At 43.5% G+C, this 20,689-nt stretch overlaps 1 protein-coding gene across 3 annotated transcripts in view; it reads left to right on the forward strand.

Moving 5' to 3' along the window:
• TMCC3 (transmembrane and coiled-coil domain family 3) overlaps window positions 1-20,689 on the forward strand; it is a 233,763-nt gene that overhangs the window by 158,939 nt on the left and 54,135 nt on the right. The window contains exon 1 of one of the 3 annotated variants that reach the window (XM_053585388.1): window positions 5,489-5,782. The exons of the other annotated variants lie outside the window; for them this stretch is intronic. Coding sequence (XP_053441363.1) covers window positions 5,705-5,782 — 78 coding nt within the window. The 5' untranslated portion in view covers window positions 5,489-5,704. Of the gene's footprint in view, window positions 1-5,488; window positions 5,783-20,689 lie in introns of those variants that run through there. 3 annotated transcript variants of the gene reach the window in all.

Genomic DNA, 20,689 nt, shown 5'->3' on the forward strand with positions numbered 1-20,689 from the left:
TATTCTTGGGGAGAGAATGGAGTAGATGAAATGAGAGCAGGAGAACACCTCTGATGCCTGCTTCTGAGGCCTAAAGCACCTCGACATTATAAGAAAAAACGCTCACAAGGGTTATGGGAGTTATGAGCCAGGAACCATGGACAAAACCCTATGTACATACACACATACATACATCATAATATCACCTAGGTGAATGAAGCCATCTTGGACACTCAAGTCCCACCCAGTGTCACAAGGAGCAGAGAAAAGCCATCTCCCTTGGAGACCTGCTCAGATTGCAGAATTGTGAGCAAATGAGTGGTAGTAATTGTTGTAAGTCAGAACATTTTAAGGCGATTTATCATGCAGTGGCAGATAATGGGAAAAGCCTGGCTCTAGTGCTCTGACAATTTAGTAACAAGTCTTTTTCTGTTTCATAGCTCTCCTTTCCCTGGAGGCTGTCTTTGTATGATGGTAGATGTCCACCACAGCAGCAGGCTTACTTTGTACCAGTTTAGCAATGCCTGCTGTAAGGGTGTGGCTTTCTGCCAGCAATTGCAGCAAAAGTCTCAAGAGTGCCTCTGATTGGCTCTTAGTTGGTCAGGTGCACAAGTCACAGTGACTCTGATTGGCCAAAGATGGTTCACGCACCATTCCCTGGATCCAGGGGAAGGGAGTGGTCTGCCTCATCTAAACCATCCAGCTACCATTACAGAATAAAGGGCTGGATGCTAGGCAGGCAAAACACCCAGTATGCACCACAAAAAGTTAAGCGTAATCCTACTCCTTTTAATAAGTCCTTTCTCATCATTTCCAAACTTTAAACCATTACAACTCAAATCACCTGTTTCACTTCTTTGGTGCTTAGCATATGTTGCCTTGTTGTGCTCCTTCCCTGCATGTTGTAAGTCAGTTCTAACTCATACCTTAGGTGTGAACCTTTGTGTTCCCTACTGTTAGGACAGCATTTGTTACTTTAACAGTATTACATTTTTCATTACTTTTTGCTTTGGGAGGTGTCAGAAAAACACAGTTCTTACACAGTTCTTACACTGCATGTATTCTCTCATTCTCTCCCTCCCTCTCTCTGGACAAAACCCCAGGCATTGGCTAAAGGAAAGGACATGGTCTGTTTTCCCCAGGGTTCTACTTCCCAAAAGGAGAGCCAGCTGTGATCCCTACTGCTTGTTTTCTTTCTTTTGGGGGGAGCTTGCTCTTGTGCCATTTAATTTGTATATTTAAAAAAATTATTTTGTATGAGTGCCCAGCAGAGCAGCTTTTGGGTAACTCAGTAAATCTAAATGATCTCAAAAAGAACATCCTCTGTTAATTGAAATTTAAGTGAGCCTAATAAAGTTTTGATTCACCCTTCTCCTTAAGGTTCAGCATTCCAGGATGGAATTCTTCTAAGGAACATAAAAATAATAACAGGAATGGGAAGTAGATGCTTATTGGCACAGCGAACAAAGCCCAACCTTTTTTTTTTTTTTTGTTTTTTGTTTTTTGGCCAGGGCTAGGTTTGAACCCGCCACCTCCGGCATATGGGACCGGCGCCCTACTCCTTGAGCCACAGGCGCCGCCCACAAAGCCCAACCTTGCTTTGTCAAGGACCTCACTTAGGACTGGACTTTCTAAATTTATTTACGTACATCCCCCCCACACACACACATACCCGAGAAGACTATTTCCTGTAGCTCTATCAAGCAGATAAGGGGGGGGGGGACACAGAGATGGATTTTTAGAATGGATCTTTAAAAGATCTTAGTAATAACATACTGTATTGCATTTATAAATTAAGCTGTATATCTGCAAAAGTGCTATCATATTCCTTTACTTGAGAAGATACCCCCGCTAGTAACTTCAGTTCCAGGATTAAAGATGATACCATAACATTTGTCCCTTGAGCCTTTGTTGCCTTTAAAAGTTTAAATTATTCTGAAATATTGTATGTATAATGAATGAATATATATCCAGTGTACCAATAGTTATTTGTGAAAGAGCATTACGTATTTATAATCCCATATTCCTCTCCTATTGAATCCTCCTTCATCTCCCTTCCAGAGATATTTTCCAAAAATTTGTGTTTATTATGCTCTTGCTATTCTTAGTAGTTTTATTATTATGGTTTTATTTTCCTTAAAAAAAAAAAGGTTGTTTCTGTATATAGTAGAACCTCTATAAGTTGACCACCCAAGGGACTGTAACAAACTGGTCAACACTTGGAGGTGGTCAATGTAAGGAACTAGGCCTGCTGTATTGATATGTACATGTGGGGCCTGTCTGGTCTACGAAAATTAGGCCAACTTACGGAGGTGGCCAATGTAGGGAGATGGTCAACTATGGAGGTTCTACTGTATTTTTTTTTTTTTTTTTTTTGTAGAGACAGAGTCTCACTGTACTGCCCTGGGGTAGAGTGCCGTGGCGTCACACGGCTCACAGCAACCTCTAACACTTGGGCTTACGGGATTCTCTTGCCTCAGCCTCCAGAGCAGCGGGGACTACAGGCGCCTGCCACAACGCCCGGCTATTTTTTTGTTGCAGTTTGGCCGGGGCTGGGTTTGAACCCGCCACCCTCGGCATATGGGGCTGGCGCCTACTCAGTGAGCCACAGGTGCTGCCCCTGTTTTACTGTATTTTTAAATTTTATATGAATCTTACTACAAGTATTTTTCTATGGCTTGCTTTTTTTGTTTGTGAAATTCATCCATATTGATTTTTTTTTTAGCTCAAATTCAGTCTGTGGCTTGTCTTTTCATTTTATTATTTCTTTCCATAAGCAGGAGTTTAAAAATTTTAATGATGTGAAATCTTTATGCTTTTGCTTTATGCTTATGGTTTATGCTTTTCGTGACCTGCTTTTTATAAACTGCAGATGATAATATTCTTTTGGATTTTTTTTCCTGATAATTTTAAGTTCTGTTTTTTCTCCTTTAGGTCTTTCAGCTGCCTGGTATTAAGTTTTGTTTATGCTGTAAGGTTGGAATCTATTTTTTCCCCACCAAGTGAAAAGGCAGACCATGTTACTCTTTTGCTTAAACATTTCCAAATGTCTCCATATTTCTCCAAATTAAAATCAAAAAATTTTTTTTTGTTGTTGTAGAGACAGAGTCTCACTTTATCGCCGTTGGTAGAGTGCCATGGTGTCACACAGCTCACAGCAACCTTCAACTCCTGGGCTTAGGCGATTCTCTTGCCTCAGCCTCCCAAGTAGCTGGGACTACAGGAGCCTGCCACAAGGCTCGGCTATTTTTTTGTTGCAATTTGGCCAGGGCAGGGTTTGAGCCTGCCACGCTGGGTATATATGGGGCTGGTGCACTACCCACTGAGCCACAGGCGCTGCCCTAAAATCAAAATTCTTAAAATGGCCTAAAAGCCCCTGTATGATCTAGCCTTCTGAAATGTCTCAGGCCTCATCTCCTTCTACTGAAAACTGGCCTCTTTGCTCTTCCTTGAACTCTTCCCAAGTGTTCCTGCTTCAGGGCCCCTGACTTGCTGTTCATCTCTCTGAAATTTCCAGGTATCTACATTGCTGGCTTCCCTCCTTTCCAAGTCACTGCTCAAATGTCACCTTATAATGGATGCCTCCTCTGGCCAATCTATCTAAAATCTCTGTTCTCCATCCTCCTCCCTCCCACCACCCTCAATATTTGGTATCTCTCTTCTCTGCTTTGGAAAAACTTACTGGAAAAAACTCTCTGGGCCTGGTATAGTTGCATGTGGGGTGGGAGTAGGTGTGGGTATTTTAAAACTTGATTTAATTTCTTGAATGACTTAGGACTATATGGGATTTTCAGTTACTTCTTTAGTTTTAATAAGTTTACCCTCTTTACTTAAAAATTTTTTATTTTATTCTTTGAATAGTTAATATATGACCACAATACAAACATTCAAGTTTAAAAAGCATACACCATGAGAAAAAGAGCTCTCATTCATCTCTGCCTTCTCACTACCTACTTCCCTCTCCTGGTATCAGTTTCTTATCTATTTCCCTAATATCTTGTTTATCCTCCCAGAAATACGCTATGCATATATAATCACATAAATGGTAGCATGCCATATATATTATTTTGCACATTGTTTTTTTCTACTTAACTGTGTATGTTAGACATATTTCCATAGCTACGGGGAAGCTAATGTTCTGCTTAGTGATATACCATCATATATTTACTTAATCTCCTTTTGAAGGATATTCAGGATGTTCTCAATCTTTGCAATGGCCTTCTTTCTTCCTTTTTTTTAGAGACATGGTCTTACTCCCTTGCCCCAGCTAGAGTGCAGGGATGCATTCAACTCACTACAACCTCAAACTCTTGGGTTCAGGGATCCTTCTGACTCAGCCTCTAGAGTAGCTAGGACTATAGGTGTGTGCCACCATGCCTGGCTAATTTTTTAACTTTTTGTTGATATGGAGTCTTACCATGTTCCCCAGACTGGCCTCAAACTCCTGGCCTCAAGTGATCCTCCCATGTTGGCCTCCCAAGTGTGCAAGTGTGAGCAATGGCTTTCTAACCAGTGTCTTTTACCCATCTTTAAACTGTGCTTCACACTGCTATCAAATACATCATCTCCTTAAATTTCCATCCAGTCTGACGTTGTCATTTCCTTGTTCAGGAAATCTCCAGAAGCTGCCTGGTACCCACAGAAAAAGGCTAAAGTTCTTACCCTTAAAAGAACCCTGTTAGTCTCTGCTGACTTTCCCTGTCTTGTACTTCTGTTCCTGAAGATTCCTAAACTGATGACTCTAAGTTTTCCAAATGTACCTCTGTTTTTATGCTCAGAATGTTTCTTCAGCTTGCTCTACCTCCCCCCTCAAGACTTTGAAGGGAAAGAGCAAATCCCCTCTAGGCTGGCTGCATTCTGCTCTGGCTCCTCTCTGAACAGCTGCACTTTAAGTATTTCAACCCAGTCTCCTACTGGTACACACCCCAGAGCCAGGCCAGGTGTTCAGAATTTTGGTTTGGGTAACTAATATGTAATTGTTCACCAATCAGTCCTTCTTCTAGACTCCAAAATAGGCAGGGATCATTTGGTGGGAATAAGGAAAACTAAAATGAAAAAGATACTATCAAGTAGCTTACAACAAAAAAGTAAGCCAGACACTAAAAATTAAAATACACAACACGGTAGGATCTTGGTTTAAGTGTGCTGTGTGCTCAGTGGAATCAGGAGGGGAACGTGTTTTTTCTCTCTTTTTTTTTTGTTTAAATCTCAGGCCTCTGGCCCAGGGTCTGGTACATGGTAGCTTCCCCGCAATAAAGTGTCTGTTGAATGTAAAGTAATATAAAAGGAAGCATTTAAAACAAGCGTCAACATCTTGCCATAAAAGCCATTTCTCATCATAAACATACAAGTAAGTCGACAAATAGTTGTCTATGTCGCTCATCTGTTGAGGAGAGAGGGGGCTGTGTGGGAGGGAGGGAGTGGAATCAGCAAATTCCAGCAGGAGAGGGAGGCGGGAGGGAGGCAGAGACATTGCTCAGCTACAGGGGTCTGGCTCCCCGCGGGGCGCGCAGGGGGAGGCGGGGAGAAGGGGAAGGGGGCGGAGCCTTGCTCCGGCCCCGCCCCCACCCGCGGCGGCGCAGGGCGGCCGCGGGGGTGTCGGCAACAGCTGCAGCCGCCTGCGCCGCCCCCTCGGCCGCGGCTCCCGGGGTGAGCCGGAGCTCGGCGGGCGGCTCGCGGCGCGGCGGCCCCAGAAGACAGGAAAGTTCCCTGCCGGAGCGCCGAGATGCCGGGCAGCGACACGGCGCTCACCGTGGACCGGACCTACTCGGACCCGGGCCGGCAACACCGCTGCAGGAGCCGGGTGAGAGCCGCGGGCTGGGTGGCGGCGGGGGCGTCGAGCCCCGTGGGGAGGGCGCGCGGCGGGTGGGGCTCCGGCCCCGCGCTCACTCACTCGCCCCCCGCCCTGCTGCCGGGGGTCCGTACTTTCCCGGCTCTGCCCGCGGGAAGGGCCGTGGAGGGGGCGTCGGAGACTGCGGGTCCGCCCCTCCTCCGCCGCTGCTGGGTCCCCTCGTTCTGCCCGGGACACCCGGTTCCCCGACGGCCCGCGCTCCGCCGCCGTCCCCGCCAGGGAGCGCCCGCCGCGCGGCGCGGGGAGGCGCGGGAATCCCGCCACCCGCCGCGCGGAGCCCTCGACGTCTCCTGGGGTCCTGACCTCGGGGCGACGGCCACTCCCCTCCTCAGCGTCGGCTGCCGCCCCTCCTCCCGGCCCTACCGGGTGGCGGCACGAACCGGCGCGGGTAGCGCGGCCGGAGCTCCGGGAGGCGCGGAGCGGCTCTGCCCGAGGGAGAAGTCCGTCTGCGCGCTGCCTCTCCAGAGTTTCGAGCCCTGCGGAGCAGGCGCCCTCGCCATTGTTTGCAATGTAATTTGCTGTTGCTGATTTTGGCTGTGGGCGAAAATAGCGCTTTCTGAGCACGCTGCAGAATCGAGCCCTATTCTGCTGCAAAATACAGACGGAGGCCGCATCCGGAGCGCGGATCTCTCCGCCCTCCCCAGGGAGGACCTTTGCGCTCGCGGGCTCTCGGGCCATCCAGGGTGGATGCAAGGCTGCATGATTCGTTCTCCCTGTGGCTGATTGAAGACAGCTCCTCCTCCACCCCGGCATCTGTTCTGGCAGTAGGTACCTGGAGTTCTTTGCTCTGCCAACTACTCAGTGGTTGGAGAACTGGGGATTTGGGTGTCAGCCTCTCTGTAATGAAGTTCAGGGAGGCAGAGCCGGGTTCAGATCCTGGCCTGCCACCTCCGAGATGGAGAGACCAGCCCCACAGAAATAGTAGCAACAGTGATAATGTGGCGGCCCTTTGTGCAGGATTTGAGTGTTCACTCATAATTCAAAGTAGTAATGTATTGCTCCACAAGTGAAGTATTGAGTCCCGGGTATATTTGCCTGTTTTTCCCTTTATCTTCCATTAATCAATTTAGCAGAACGATTTTAAATTTTTATACATTGAATATATTTGGTATGTCTCCTGCACATATCTCACTTTTTCCTCTCCCCTCCAATTCTCTTGACTTTTTCACTTAACAAAATTTCATAACAATGAAAATAACCAGAAACTCTACTTTGAAGTAAACAGTAAAGATCTTTGGTTACCCACAGTTAGAAGTTTCTTGGGGGATGACTGTCAGCAGAGCTGAAGTGAAGAAAAGGAGATCGTTTTCTTTGGAATTGGGGGGAGTCTCTAAAGTTGAAGATTTGCAGAAAACAAGGTGGAAGCTCAGTTTCTCTTGTCACACTACAGTGATCTTTGTGTAAACAAGAATAGGAATCTTTGAGGGATGGATGGCTCATTGTGAACTCATCTAAGTTATTTGGCAAAACTCATGCAACTTTCCAAAACTCACCCTTCATAACCTGCCAAATTTATGCCTCATCTGCTTAGATGAAAGGTGATAAAGCAAGTGTGTAACTGAACTGCAGACTTAGTTTGTCTCTGTTGTGTCTCCCATGTTTCCGTTCCCACACCTGTCTTTTTTGTTAAAGTGGCACTATTTATGAAGGGAGTTTCTTTAAAATTCTACTGACTTTATTATATTGTCTGTCTTCTTCTACCTGCTACGTTGTTTTGTTAGCATGGAGATAGTCGATTTTTAGATAAACCATGCATTAAAACTGAGTTAAACATTGTGTGTACTGAGTATCCTAAATTAGTATTTTGGGCATATATAAGAGCTAATGCAGAGAAAAGAGAAATCAGAGAAGGGCTAGAATTTTAGTAAACTGTGAACACAAGTTTTGCAGCAGTGATACAGGACTTCTTGAGATCCCTGTTGAAATGACTGTCTGCTTTTGGAGTTTTGTTGAGACAGGAAGAGTGAAATTTTTGTAAACTCACAAAAACTTTTCTCAAGTGGGGCTGATGTAATTTCGAGTATGTCTTTAAGGCTGCCAAAAGACTGCAGTAATGAAGGGAAAGCAACAGTTTCCTTTCCCTGTGCATTAGATGATACTAGCTCCTGTTTTGTGGAACTCACTTAGATGTAAAGTATGTGATGCAAAAGGAAAACATCAAATGGTAACAACTTGGTGTCATCATCTCCTTGGGAATAAATTAAAATAAGAAACCTTTTGTGGACTCATTTGGTAAATTAGCTCCCCTAAAAGTGCTAATGAGAACTGGGGATGCCTGGGAAGAGTTGATTAGCCTTTCAGAGATAATACAGTTTCCTCTCAGGAGCAGCAGGCTAAGAGTCTATGAGATCAAGTTCTTGTGCTGGGAGTGGTCCTTTTTTGGGGGGGGGCGGGGGAGGCAGAGTCTCACTATGTCACCCTTGGTAGAGGGTCGTGGCATCACAGCTCATAGCAGCCTCAAACTCTTCGGCTTAAGCAATTCTCTTGCCTCAGCCCAAGAGAACTCAAGCTGGGACTACAGTGCCCTCCACAATGCCTATTTTTTGGTTGTAGTTGGCCTGTGCTGGGTTCGAACCCGACACCTTCGGTGTATGTGTCTGGCGCCATAACCACTATGCTATGGGCGCCAAGCCAAGGGAATGGTCATTTTTTGAATTGAAATTGATACCATATTGGGAGGCTGAGGCAGGAGGATCACTTGAGCCCAAGGAGTTCAAGGCATCCGTCATGTCCCCATACTGCAGCCTCGTGAGAGAGTGAGACCCGCACTCAAAAAAAAAAAAAACAAAACAAAAAAGAAAGAAAGTTATCCTGTTGTGATAAAGGGGAGAATACACATCTTTCTTGCTGGACGTAAGCCTTTGTGACTGGAATGATAATGAGGTAGTGTACTATTTTAATATTGCAGAAATCTATTTTTACAGGCAGGTGAACTAACCTAGATTCCTCCCCCCCTTCAGTGAAATGTAATAAATTCTGTGATTTTCTCTAAGCTAAAAAGCCAGGATCATTCACATTTTGAAACTTAATCTTTGTCAAACTCAGAAATGGTGCTTGTTAGCTTGACATACATATATCTCTACTTTAAAGAAAGAGGATATGTAATTAGAATTGTATTTTTTTTATGCCCTAGATAAAGGCTATCATCTTTTTAAGAATACAGGCAGTCTGCTTTTGATACAGTAACTAATTTTTATTAATTATGTGTGAATTAGATTTCTTTTAGCTGGTTTTCATTTTAAATGTTTTAAAATGCCAGCTTCAGCCTCTTGGGTGTAGTGGTAAACAGCTAGGGCTCTGGGGTCAGGCATACTGGTTGATTCCAGCTCTTCACACTTTCTAACTGGGTGACCACTGGGACATGGTCCTAAAAAGCCTTTCTGGATCCTCCAGTTCCCTATCTATAAAAGAGATGATAATAATCCACTCTCGCTGGAGCGATTGTGAGTCTTAAATGAGAGCATTTTTTTTTTTTTTTTGCAGTTTTTGGCCAGGGCTGGGTTTGAACCCACCACCTCTGGCATATGGGGCCGGCGCCCTACTCCATTGAGCCACAGGCACAGCCCAATGAGAGCATTTGTTAAAAAAAAAAAAAAAGATGTGTGCACTCAAATGTTAGCTACTTTTCCCCATATATGAGTAATTTTTAAAAACAATTTTGTTGGTGCCACCTCTAATCAGAACAGCTAGTCATCTTGTCTGCCCTCCCCCATCTTACTTACCAGCAATACCAGTGGGTCTTTCTTTGACATTCTTTGGAATTAGTTCCTTTCTTCCTTATCCCCCAGTCATCTCTTACCTTATTTTAGCTACTTAGGACCTTCACTAACTTCTGTTTTGCCCCAGATGCAAGGCCCAGATTATTTTCCTTACGGAACCACTTTCATTAGGCTGGTCCCCAGAATACAGACATTGCCCTAGGGCTGTTTGCTATTAATGTGGACTTGGATTCTGCAATCTTAGAGCCTTAGTTTCCTCTTCTGCATAGTAGAACTGTTTGAAGGAATAAATGCAGTAATGTCTGTGAAACATTTAACTCAAATGTCAGATGCTCAGTAAGAACTTAGTAGATGGTAACCATTTTTATGACAGATTGAGCGTCCCAAATCCAAAAATCTGAAATCTGAAAAGCTCCAAAATCCAGAACCTTTTGAGTGGTGATAGATGCTCAAAGCAGTGCTCACTGGAGCATTTCAGATTTTTTGATTTGGTATGCTCAACCAGTAAGTGTGATACAGATATTGAAAAATCTGAAAACAATTGAAATCTGAAACACTTCTGATTCTAAGCATTTTGAATAAGGGTTGTGCAACCTGTACCATATAAGGGTTTGTACGCTTGAAAATGGAAAGACTGCTAATTTAATGAAAAGCAGAGACTTTTTTAGGATTTTGAATTTTCTTCCATCATTTTTTTCTCATCATATTGATTGTTTACATGTGTTCATAAACTACAGCCACTTGCACTTTGAGAACAAGAAGCTTCATTTATTCAACAAACCCTTTGGGCACTTTCTGTGTGCTGGCTGCTAGTCTAGGTGTCAGGAATACAATGGTAAGGGAAACAGTCTGGTCTCTGGGAGCTTAATATCTGGTGGGTATATCTCATTTAATTCCATATCTGGTTAGTGTCTGTCTTATTTATAAATAATATCTGGTTGATGTGTTTCGTTTATATGTCAATACCTGCGACCCCCGAAAATACCCTTCTCTTGTACAGGAGGAAATGATGGTAAGTACAGAGTCTCTAACATGTAAGGTAAAACTTGTTAGAGCATGAATGCCACCTGTCGTGTCTCTTTAAATGTTCTGTGGTTTGGAAATAGAGCCACAATTACATGGTGAGTAATGACCAAAGGCTGTCAAGAAGAGGATCCGGTAGCCCTTCTCACAGTAGAACTGGTTGGGCAGTGAGGTAATAAGTTGATCACATGCCACTCCCTGGGCAGGAAATAGGGCGAGTGGAACCGACTTCTGTCATAGGTGACACTGACCTAGTAAAGTGATCAGCTGGGCAGTTTGTAAATACCATTTTAATCAGTGACTTATTTTATTCTAAAGAGTTCATTAAAAAGACTGTGAATAATGGTGTCTCAGGCCAGATTTTTCTTACCTGTAGGATGAGAAAATTGATGTAGTGTGTGTTTTTTGAGCTGTGCTTTGCTGCAGCCTCACCAGTTCTCCATTTAGGAGAGAATGAATTGCCAGCCACCACCAGCACGCCTGCCTGTCATTTCCACTGTACAGCTGCTACCAAGTTGGATTACAGGATGTGTTCTGCTTCAGACCCCTCTGTCTGAATTTTCAGGGCTGCTGCTAAGGTCAAAAATCAGCCTAGCCCCTACATGGAAATTGCCCACATCTTGCCTTAAGGAGTGTCTACAGCTTTTAGTCCTGCTGTTTCTTAATTTTGTTTTTCTGTTGTCAGTGGAGGGGGGTTGGTGAGAGAAAAGGAAGAGAACCATGAATCACTGTACTGTGAATCAGAAGGAGGACTTTTCATTCCTTAGTGAGGGAACATCAGGATATATGATTTGTGCATAATCTACTTCCATCAACTCGAAAGAGGTGCTACTTGGGGAGGAATACATGGTATATTTATTGAAAGAACAAAAATGAAAAGAAGAAATTGGTAACAGTAATAGTCAGTGTGTAGTGATTTTCTGCTCTACACCAGGCAGTATTAAGCACTTACAATGCACTCTCTTTTAAATCCTTACAATATCCTAATTATAGTTCCATTTTACAGATGAGAATGCTGAGGCCCAGACATATAAGTCATTTGATCAAGGTCTTGTAGCTATTAGGAAGTGAGAGTGGAACATAGGTTTGAACCTTATCTGTCTTAAATCCAGACCAGATGCCTTTTTTTTTTTTTTTTTTTTTTTGAGATAAGAGTCTCTGACTCTGATGCTCTGGTTAGAGTGCCCCATGGCGTCATCATAGCTCATAGCAATCTCAAACTCTTAGGCTTGAGCAATCCTCTTGCCTCAGCTTCCCAAGTAGCTGAGACTACAGACGTGCGCTACTACACCGAGCTAGTTTTAGTAGTGACAGGGTCTCGCTTTTGCTCAGGCTGTTCTTGAACTCCTGAGCTGGAGCAATCTGTCCACCCAGAGTGCTAGCAGCCCTCCTGAGCAGATTCTCAACCACTTTGCTGTCTGCCTCTGTGGTGAACACTGTAGACTAGCTGGTGCTGGGGGATGGGTGTGTGACTTCTGCTGGTATTCACCCTCATTCTGCTGGCGTGTGCTTTGCCACTCTTTTGCATACACTCAGAGTCTTAGTAAATACTTGAATGAATAACACAGAAGGATAGTTTATGAACTTTGTGTAATGCCTACGATATAAGAATTTTACCAGTAACTTGGGAAAGTCCAAGAGGCTATTGAATAAGCTCATGATAAAGGACCATCTTTTAGCCTGACATTTGGTCTCTGGAGGACGAGCTGTTGAGAGGCAGGATAAAAGTAGCTCTCCTTAGGGACAATTAAGTTTTTTTTTGTTTGCAGTTTTTGGCCAGGAGTGGGTTTGAACCCGCCACCTCCAGCATAGGGAACCAGCACCCTACTCCATTGAGCCACAGGCACCGCCCGACAATTAAGTTCTAAACAAGCCTGCAAACCCATCTCTCCTTAGTGGGTCCCTATGGCTGGTCTGTGTGTCCACTGCTCTCATTCTCTTGGGTCACATAAGCAGTCACCTGGTGATCTTTCTGCAAAGTTCCTCATAGTAATAAATCGCTTTCCCCTTGGATCCCCTGCTGCACATCTCACTTTGGGGAGCACATTGGATGGTTAAGGGTACCAGTTCTGGGGTCACCTGCCTCTGTAGACTCTCCTTAGGGTACCCTGGCGCATGTTACCAAAATTACCTTTTTACGAAGGGCATCATAATACTTAGAGGATTGTTGTAAGAATTTAATGATGTAATGTGAAGGCAAAAAGTGGAAACCCAATAAACACATGTATATGTAAAAAATAAAAAAATAAAAGAATTTAATGATGTAGTTTGTATAAAGCCCTGTGCGTTGCCAGCACCTGCTAAGCGCTTATCAGTGTTTAGATGGGAGAGGAGTAATGATAAAAATATGAAACAGCAGTGTAGCTGTCTGGCTACCGCAGGAGCTGCAGTGGAGTACAGAGACTGTGGGTGTGATGTCCAACACTTTGCATTTTTCCAGAGACCAGCTCTTTTCAGGAGCGCCTCCTGGAATCCCACTTAGTGTAGGTCCCTTCAAAAAGCCACATATTAAATGGCTGACTGTAAACTTGGATCTGCCACAAGTTAAGGGGATTCAGGCAGCATGTGCCAACTGTCAACGTTTTACAAGGGACAGTTTTTCTTTCTTTCTTTCTTTTTTTTTTTTTTGCAGTTTTTGGCCGGGGTGGGTTTGAACCCGCCACCTCCAGCATATAGGGCTGGTGCCCTACTCCATTGAGCCACAGGTGCCGCCCCACAAGGGACAGTTTTTAAAGCAACTAGGAAAACAGTGACCTGGTGGCCATACCAAAACTCCCAGCAGGACCCTAACTTGACTGGTTTGAAGGCACGTGCTTCTCATACTTAAGGCAGAGGATTGAAAGGTTAATATCAAGGTTTTACCATGTTGGGGCTGGAGGGGAATTTAGACATTAACTCTAGACTATTCCATTTGCAGAAGTAAAAAAGTGACATTAGCCAGACTGTAACCAGTAAAATTATGTAACTAATATAGACAGATTAGAACTAGCCATTATATCTTCTTCTGTCTTAAAAGAGAATTGCTTCAAATATTTTTAAAATACCACACTTACTAAATTTTATGGATCAACATCTTGATTAAACTAGCTAGAATGATAACTTAAAATTATTTTCAGTAGAGAACTGATTTAAAACAGATTTAAGTTTTTGTGAATTTTTTTTTTTTTGGTAGAGACAGAGTCTTACTTTATGGCCGTCGGTAGAGTGCCATGGCATCACACAGCTCACAGCAACCTCCAACTCCTGGGCTTAAGCGATTCTCCTGCCTCAGCCTCCCGAGTAGCTGGGACTACAGGCGCCCGCCACAATGCCCAGCTATTTTTTGGTTGCAGTTCAGCCGGGGCCGGGTTTGAACCCGCCACCCTCGGTATATGGGGCCGGCACCTTACCTACTGAGCCACAGGCACCGCCCAAGTTTTTGTGAATTTTCTAAGTGGAAAAAGTTTGAATTACTGAGTGTTAGGCATTATTTTTCTGAATTCATTTCCAGATTTTGGGGGGCCTCGAGGTATAGAAAAGTGACAATTACTATGTCAAACTATAGAGCTGCCTTGGATTATGGCCGCTTTTAAAAATTTAATCTTTTCTGGGGTGCCTTTTAGTTTCTTCATTTTTTTCCTAGTATAAAATGTTGCCAACTGTAGAGTTCCTCCTTGCTTTGACGTTAGGGTAGGATATTGTGGGGGAAAGTATGTCAAATGCATAAGCCATGGAGTGTGTCACGCATGCTTTTGACGTTGAATTCAGCCTGAGCCTGCCGTTGCCTCTGAAGCTCTCCATTTCCGTGACTTTCACATCGCGCATCTTCCAGCACCAAGGACTTTCAGTCTATATAATTTTCATACGACACAACCCCTAAACACGAGCCTGGTTCTTGGCCAAAGAAACAGTCATCTGCTCCAACTCTAGGGGGAGGACAGGAAAAGAGTTAATGGCATTGAGAGATGGCATGTCCATTGCCAGTCCCCAGTGAAGCGTCCCCCTGAGGGAAAGACTGTGTGACGTCTGCCCTGAATGCTGGCTTGAGAGCCCAACCCAGGAGAAGGGTGCAGCCTTTCCTGCATAACACATTTCCACATAGATGTTCCCCAGGTATTTTAGAGTCTGTATGTCAAACTTAATTCCTTCTTTGAATAGCCCCACTCATTCCTGGTTAATGCTTTTCCTGTATAGCGAGGCCCCAGAGCAGATGCCCGGGGTGCTCTCCCAGTCTCCCCCTCCACCCCCGCCACTCATTACATCCAGTGGTTTACTACTTAAACATTGCTCTGCCACCTCTTTTCCTTCTCTCCAATATCACTCTCTTTGCTTATCTCTGGATTTGAGAAATAGATTTGCTAAGAGTATGGATGCTGGAGTTAAACTTGAATGTCAGCTTTCCTTGTCGGCAGTGTGAGAAGCCACAGCAATGGTGTTAGGGATCCCATTACACTTGTCGTCCTGACGTTGAGTCATCCGTGGTCTACCACAGAGTTTCCCAAGCTTCATTTGTTCCCACACCTACACATGACTTCGCATGGCCTCATGTCACCCATGCTAGTATGTACTGAATATTTCTAAGTAAGCTCACTCCTTAAAACTTAAATTTATTTTTAATGTATCCGTGTTACTATTCTAACTACATATTGTCTGTGTTTGAGGCCTCCGGCACCAGATTTAAGTAGATTAGCAGTGTTGAAGCATTGTTAGGAGCTTTTAGCACCAGAGACTTTCTCCTGGGCTGCATCAGCTGGATTGGGTTGAGGATTGAAAAGGGAAAAACTGACTTCCTGGGATTCTGTTATTTAATGCTTTTGTCTTATATTACCTAAAATAATGCAGAATCATTTAGGAAAACACTGTTTCACCTCCCCTCATTTCTTCATGAAATTCTTAGCCTAGGAAATGCTTAAGAGCATTTTTTTCTTCTATTCTGAAAATTTGAGTTACTCAGTATTTCCCTTTTTATGTTGGCTGATAGGAAGCTCAGATCCAAATTTCAGCTGAACTGAGAGAGATTTTATGGACTGCTTATTTTTCTGTTTTTTTTTTTTTTTTTAACTCCTGGTTTTGGCTTCCTTTTCTTTTTTATGTTTTCCCTGGCCTGGTTTTAGAGTATGTATACATGCGTGTGTGGGGGTGTGTTTCCTGTAATCTATCGTAAATCCTTTGAGTATCAAATGAGGTATAAATTAATTGCCTTAATCAATATAAATGGTGGTTGCTTAGGATGAATGAAAGCCCTCTCCAGTAGGTTGAAGGCAGCTTTATCCAGTGGAAACACTGCAGAAGGCTGGAAATTGGTCACGCTTGCTTCTGGCTGTGTCTCTGCCTTGTTTTCTCCTTTGTCTTCTGATGCGTTGAGGGAAACTGAAGCCCTGGGAGACCTTAGGCTGAAGGATGGACTATCCAGAAGATGAGGATTCTTTGGGAATTTCAAGCAAGGACAGATAGTGGGTGGAGAAGAAATTTAAGCTCTCTGTTTTTCTGAAGTAAAGTTGAAACTAATTAAGATGTGTATGTAGGCTTGTTGTAATGTAAGGAAATTAAATGGTGCCTTGAGCTGCAGCCTTTCACAGAAATTTGAATATAAGCATTTGTCCAAAAATAAAGAGTGCCTTTACGGAAAGCTACACTCAAGCACCTAAATATATTTACTCCAGAGTGTGCAACTGTGTTGGGGCCAGAAGTCCCTTTTCTTTGTCAAGATGTTGTGATCAGCCCGAAGGCCTGAACTTGGCTTCATATAGTCAGCAGTGTACTATTTTAATCTCCCTCATTGGAACAGGTGGCCTCTATTTGAGGCTGAATCACTAGTTGGCATAGATTTTAATTTATCTGACAAGATGAGACCCATTCAGTAAGAGCAGTTTAGGTTGTGTGTTGGCATCAGGCAAAGTGCTTGAAAACCCCATGAAAAAGTACAGGAGACTGAAAGGAAGGCGGAAGACATGAAGTTAAAAGAATTTGCTGCTTCAGTTCCATTCCTAAATGTTGAGTGCAGAGCAGTGAAGGGAGATGGTAGAGTGAAGCAGGTGCAAATGCTTGAGTGTGGGGACTAAAAACCTTTCTCCAGGTCTAAGAGGACTTCATACTGTACTTACGCTATTTATTTACTTTTGAGAGAGAGTCTTGCTCCGTCACCCTGGCTAAGGTCACGTAGTGTCATCATAGCTCACTGCAACCTCAAGTAATCCTTCTGCCTCAGCCTCCTAACTAGCTGGGATTATGGGTGTATACCACCATGCCTAGTTAATTTTTCTATTTTTGGTAGAGATGCAGGTCTCGCTCTTACTCAGGCTGGTCTCAAACAGCTGGCCCAGAGCAGTCCTCCCGTATCAGCCTCTCAAAGTGCTGGGATTACTGGTGTGAACCACTGGGTCTGGCCTGGCCTCATGTTTTTGTATGTTTTCCTATCTTCAGGCATAGGGAAAAGTAGTAAGCCCTGGGTGACTCAGCTTACTGCAGGTACTCAAGTTGAGATACTTTAAGACACCTCTAATGAGATCAGAGATAGTCCCCAGATTATAAACTTCTCCAGCTGGATCTCTCTTTTATTTGTACATTAACTGTAGACTTTGTATAATGTCTCAGCAATACCTTACTTTAAATCAGTGGTTCTCAACCTGTGGGTCGTGACCCACAGGAACTGTATTAAAGGGCCACGGCATTAGGAAGGTTGAGAACCACTGCTTTAAATCCTTCAAGAATCTCTCCTACTTAGACTGACACCCAGAGTCTTTCACTTACTCTGGGCTCCTGAGCTCTGATGTGTTTTCTTTGTGGATTCCCATGCCTCCCCTCTGTGCCTGTGGGCACCTGCCCCATCCTTTCTTTTTTTTTTTTTTTTAATTTGGCCGGGGCTGGGTTTGAACCCGCCACCTCCGGCATATGGGACCGGCGCCCTACCCGCTGAGCCACAGGCGCAGCCCTGCCTCATCCTTTCTAACACTTTTATCTAGGCATGGAGGCTGGCGTGTAGTTGGTGCTTTCTAAAATACTGACCAGATGAATGAGTGTGGGTATGTTGTGAAATTACGCTACAGGACTTGAGAAGCTGGAAAGCACGTTCTTCTCTTGATCTATATCAGTTTGCCTTGTTTCAGTTGCTACACATGATTCTAGTGCATGATTATTCCATCATTTTAATTATTTCCTTATTAAAGGGCACGTATATTGTTTCTAATCTTTGGTCCTTAAACACGTCAGTGACTTGGACATGCTTTCTGCACATGTGAAGAATGTTAATAGGCTAAATTCCTGAAAGTGGAATTGCTCAGCCATGAGGCATGTGCTTTTTAAGTTATGATACTGCCAAATTGAACATTGACGGAACATGGTACCTGCTTTGTGTGGAGCATTTAGGACAGTGGTTCTTAACCTTCCTAATGCCGCGGTGTATTTTCATTGTTACAAAGGGGTCGCAACCCACAGGTTGAGAACCGCTGACTTAGGAGTTCATGGTGCAGCAGTGAACAGTTCATATAACCCTTAGTAGTATATGAACATGCCTCACATCCCTCTGACACAGCATGTTACCAAGTTTTTTGCCCCTTGCCAGTCTGGTGAAAACTGGTAGCTCATTTTAATTTATGTTTTTCCTGGTATGAATGAGATTGATCATATTCTTAAATTTTTAAAAAAATAATTAGAGATCTGTGGAAGTTTTAGAAAACATTATAGTATAGAGACATCCCCTGTACCTCACCCAGTGTGCCTCAGTAGTTACATGTTAGCAGCAGCACATTAGGTTGATCACATTTTCACAGACTTAAACATGTATCTGTGTTTGTGAATTATGTGTTTGTACGGGGTGGACATAAAGTTCGTGTGCAGTTCAAAGTTACAACTATTTTGAATTGCATGCACATTTTATGTCCATCTTGTATGTTCTGGCCATTTATCTGTTGGGTTGTTTATCTTTTAAATAGATCTGTAGACTTTTTTACCTATTAAATAAATTGCTTTGCACAATACATTTTTCCCAGTTTGTCATTGCTGACTGTGTTAATTTTCTAGTGTTATGTAACAAATTATCACACACTTAGCAACTTGAACCGCCAACACCCATTTAATTATCTCAGTTTTGTTTACTTATTATTATTATTTTTTTTTTACAGATTTTATTTTATTCATTTATTTTTGTGTGTGTGTGTGGTTTTTGGCCGGGGCTGGGTTTGAACCCGCCACCTCCGGCATATGGGACCGGTGTCCTTCCCCTTTGAGCCACAGGCGCCGTCCTAATTATCTCAGTTTTAATGGGCCCAGAGTCTAGGTGCAGCTCACCTACATCCTCTGCTGAGAGTGTTTTCAGCCTAAAATCAGGGTATCAGCCAGAACTGCAGTCTCAGCTGAGACTGGGGATTCTTATCCAGGTTCACTGGATATTTACAGACTTGCATTAAGACTGAGGCTCTCAACAAAAGCATACAGTGAGGGAAAGAATCCCTACTCAACAGATGGTGTGGGAGAACTGGATAACCACATGTAAAAGCCTGAAACTCGACCCATACCTTTCACCCTTTACAAAAATTGACTCAAGATGGATAAGAGACTTAAATCTAAGACACAAAACGACAAAAATCTTAGAGGAAAGTGTGGGGAAAACCCTTGATGATGTTGGACTGGGGAAAGATTTTATGACAAAGACTTCAGCCTTCGCAACAACAACAAAAATTAATAAATGGGACTTAATTAAGCTGAAAAACTTCTGCACAGCTGAAGACATAGCAAACAAAGCAAAAAGACAGCCTTCAGAATGGGAAAAGATATTTGCAGGGTATCAATCTAAGGGTTGCTAACTAGAATCAACAGAGAACTCAAATTAATCACAAAGAGTAAACAATCCCCTCTACCTCTGGGCAAGAGATATGAGCAGAACCTGCCCTGATGAAGGCTCTGTCTGATAGATGGGTGGCTAACAGACATTTGGAAAAATGCTCATCGTCCCTAATCATCAGAGAAATGCAAATCAAAACCACCCTAAGATATCACCTATCTCCAGTGAGAATGGCCCACATCACGGAGTCTCAAAGCTGCAGATGCTGGCGTGGATGTGGAGAGAAAGGAACACTTTCACACTGCTGGTGGGCCTGCATTCTGATACAACCTTTTGGAAGGAAATATGGAGAATCCTCAAAGACTTCAAATTAGACCTCCCATTTAATCCTGCAATCCCATTACTAGGCATCAAATCAGGAAAAAAAAATCATTTTATCATAAGGACATGTGCACTAGACTGTTCATCACAGCTCAGTTTACAATCACCAAAACATGGAAACAACCTAAATGCCCAGCAACCCTGGAATGGATTAACAAGCTGTGGTATACGTATACCATGAGATACTATTCAGCCGTTAAAAAAGATAGAGACTTTACATCTTTTATATTAACCTGGATCCAGTTGGAACACATTCTGCTTAGTAAAGCATCACAAGAATAGAGAAGCAAGAATCCAGTGTACTTAATTCTAACATGAGGATAGTAGATGATCTAATATAAGGGGGGTAGGAGAATGAGGGAGCAGGGAGAAGGGAGGAGGATGGGGGGGTCACCGTGTAAGGCACACCTCTTGGGGGCAGGACACAATTACAAGAGGGACTTTACCTAACAAACACAATCAGTGTTACCTAAGTCTTCATACCCTCAGTGAATCCCGAACAAAAAAAGAAAAACCAAACTGAGATCCTCTGCCAGAGGCTGCCCACAGCTTCCTGCCACATGGCCCTCTCCACAGGAAAGTTTGTGTCCTCAAGGCTAATGGGATACAGCGTTTCTGCTCTTGCATCTGGTCTCTTATATCTGTCTCCACTTTCAAATTACTTGCTTTATTAGGTCAGGCCCAGCCAGGCACTCTACCTTCTGATTAACTAAAATCGACTAATTATTCCTGCAGAATTCATTCACCTTTGCCATACAGTGTAGTTATGGTGGTGAAATCCCACCAGGTTCACACGTCTTGCTCACACAAGTGGGAGGGGACCATGTCTTGAGAGCCGTCTTAGAATTCTGACACCCTGATCTAATTTGTGTTTAGCCTGTGCTGAGCATAGAGCTTGCAATACAAGACCAAGTAAATACTAAACAGACTTTGTCATGAAGAAGTTTAAAAATGTCATGGCTTATAGGTTTATGTCAT

The sequence above is a fragment of the Nycticebus coucang genome, chromosome 3 (genome assembly GCF_027406575.1).
Source record: "Nycticebus coucang isolate mNycCou1 chromosome 3, mNycCou1.pri, whole genome shotgun sequence".
NCBI lineage: Eukaryota > Metazoa > Chordata > Mammalia > Primates > Lorisidae > Nycticebus > Nycticebus coucang.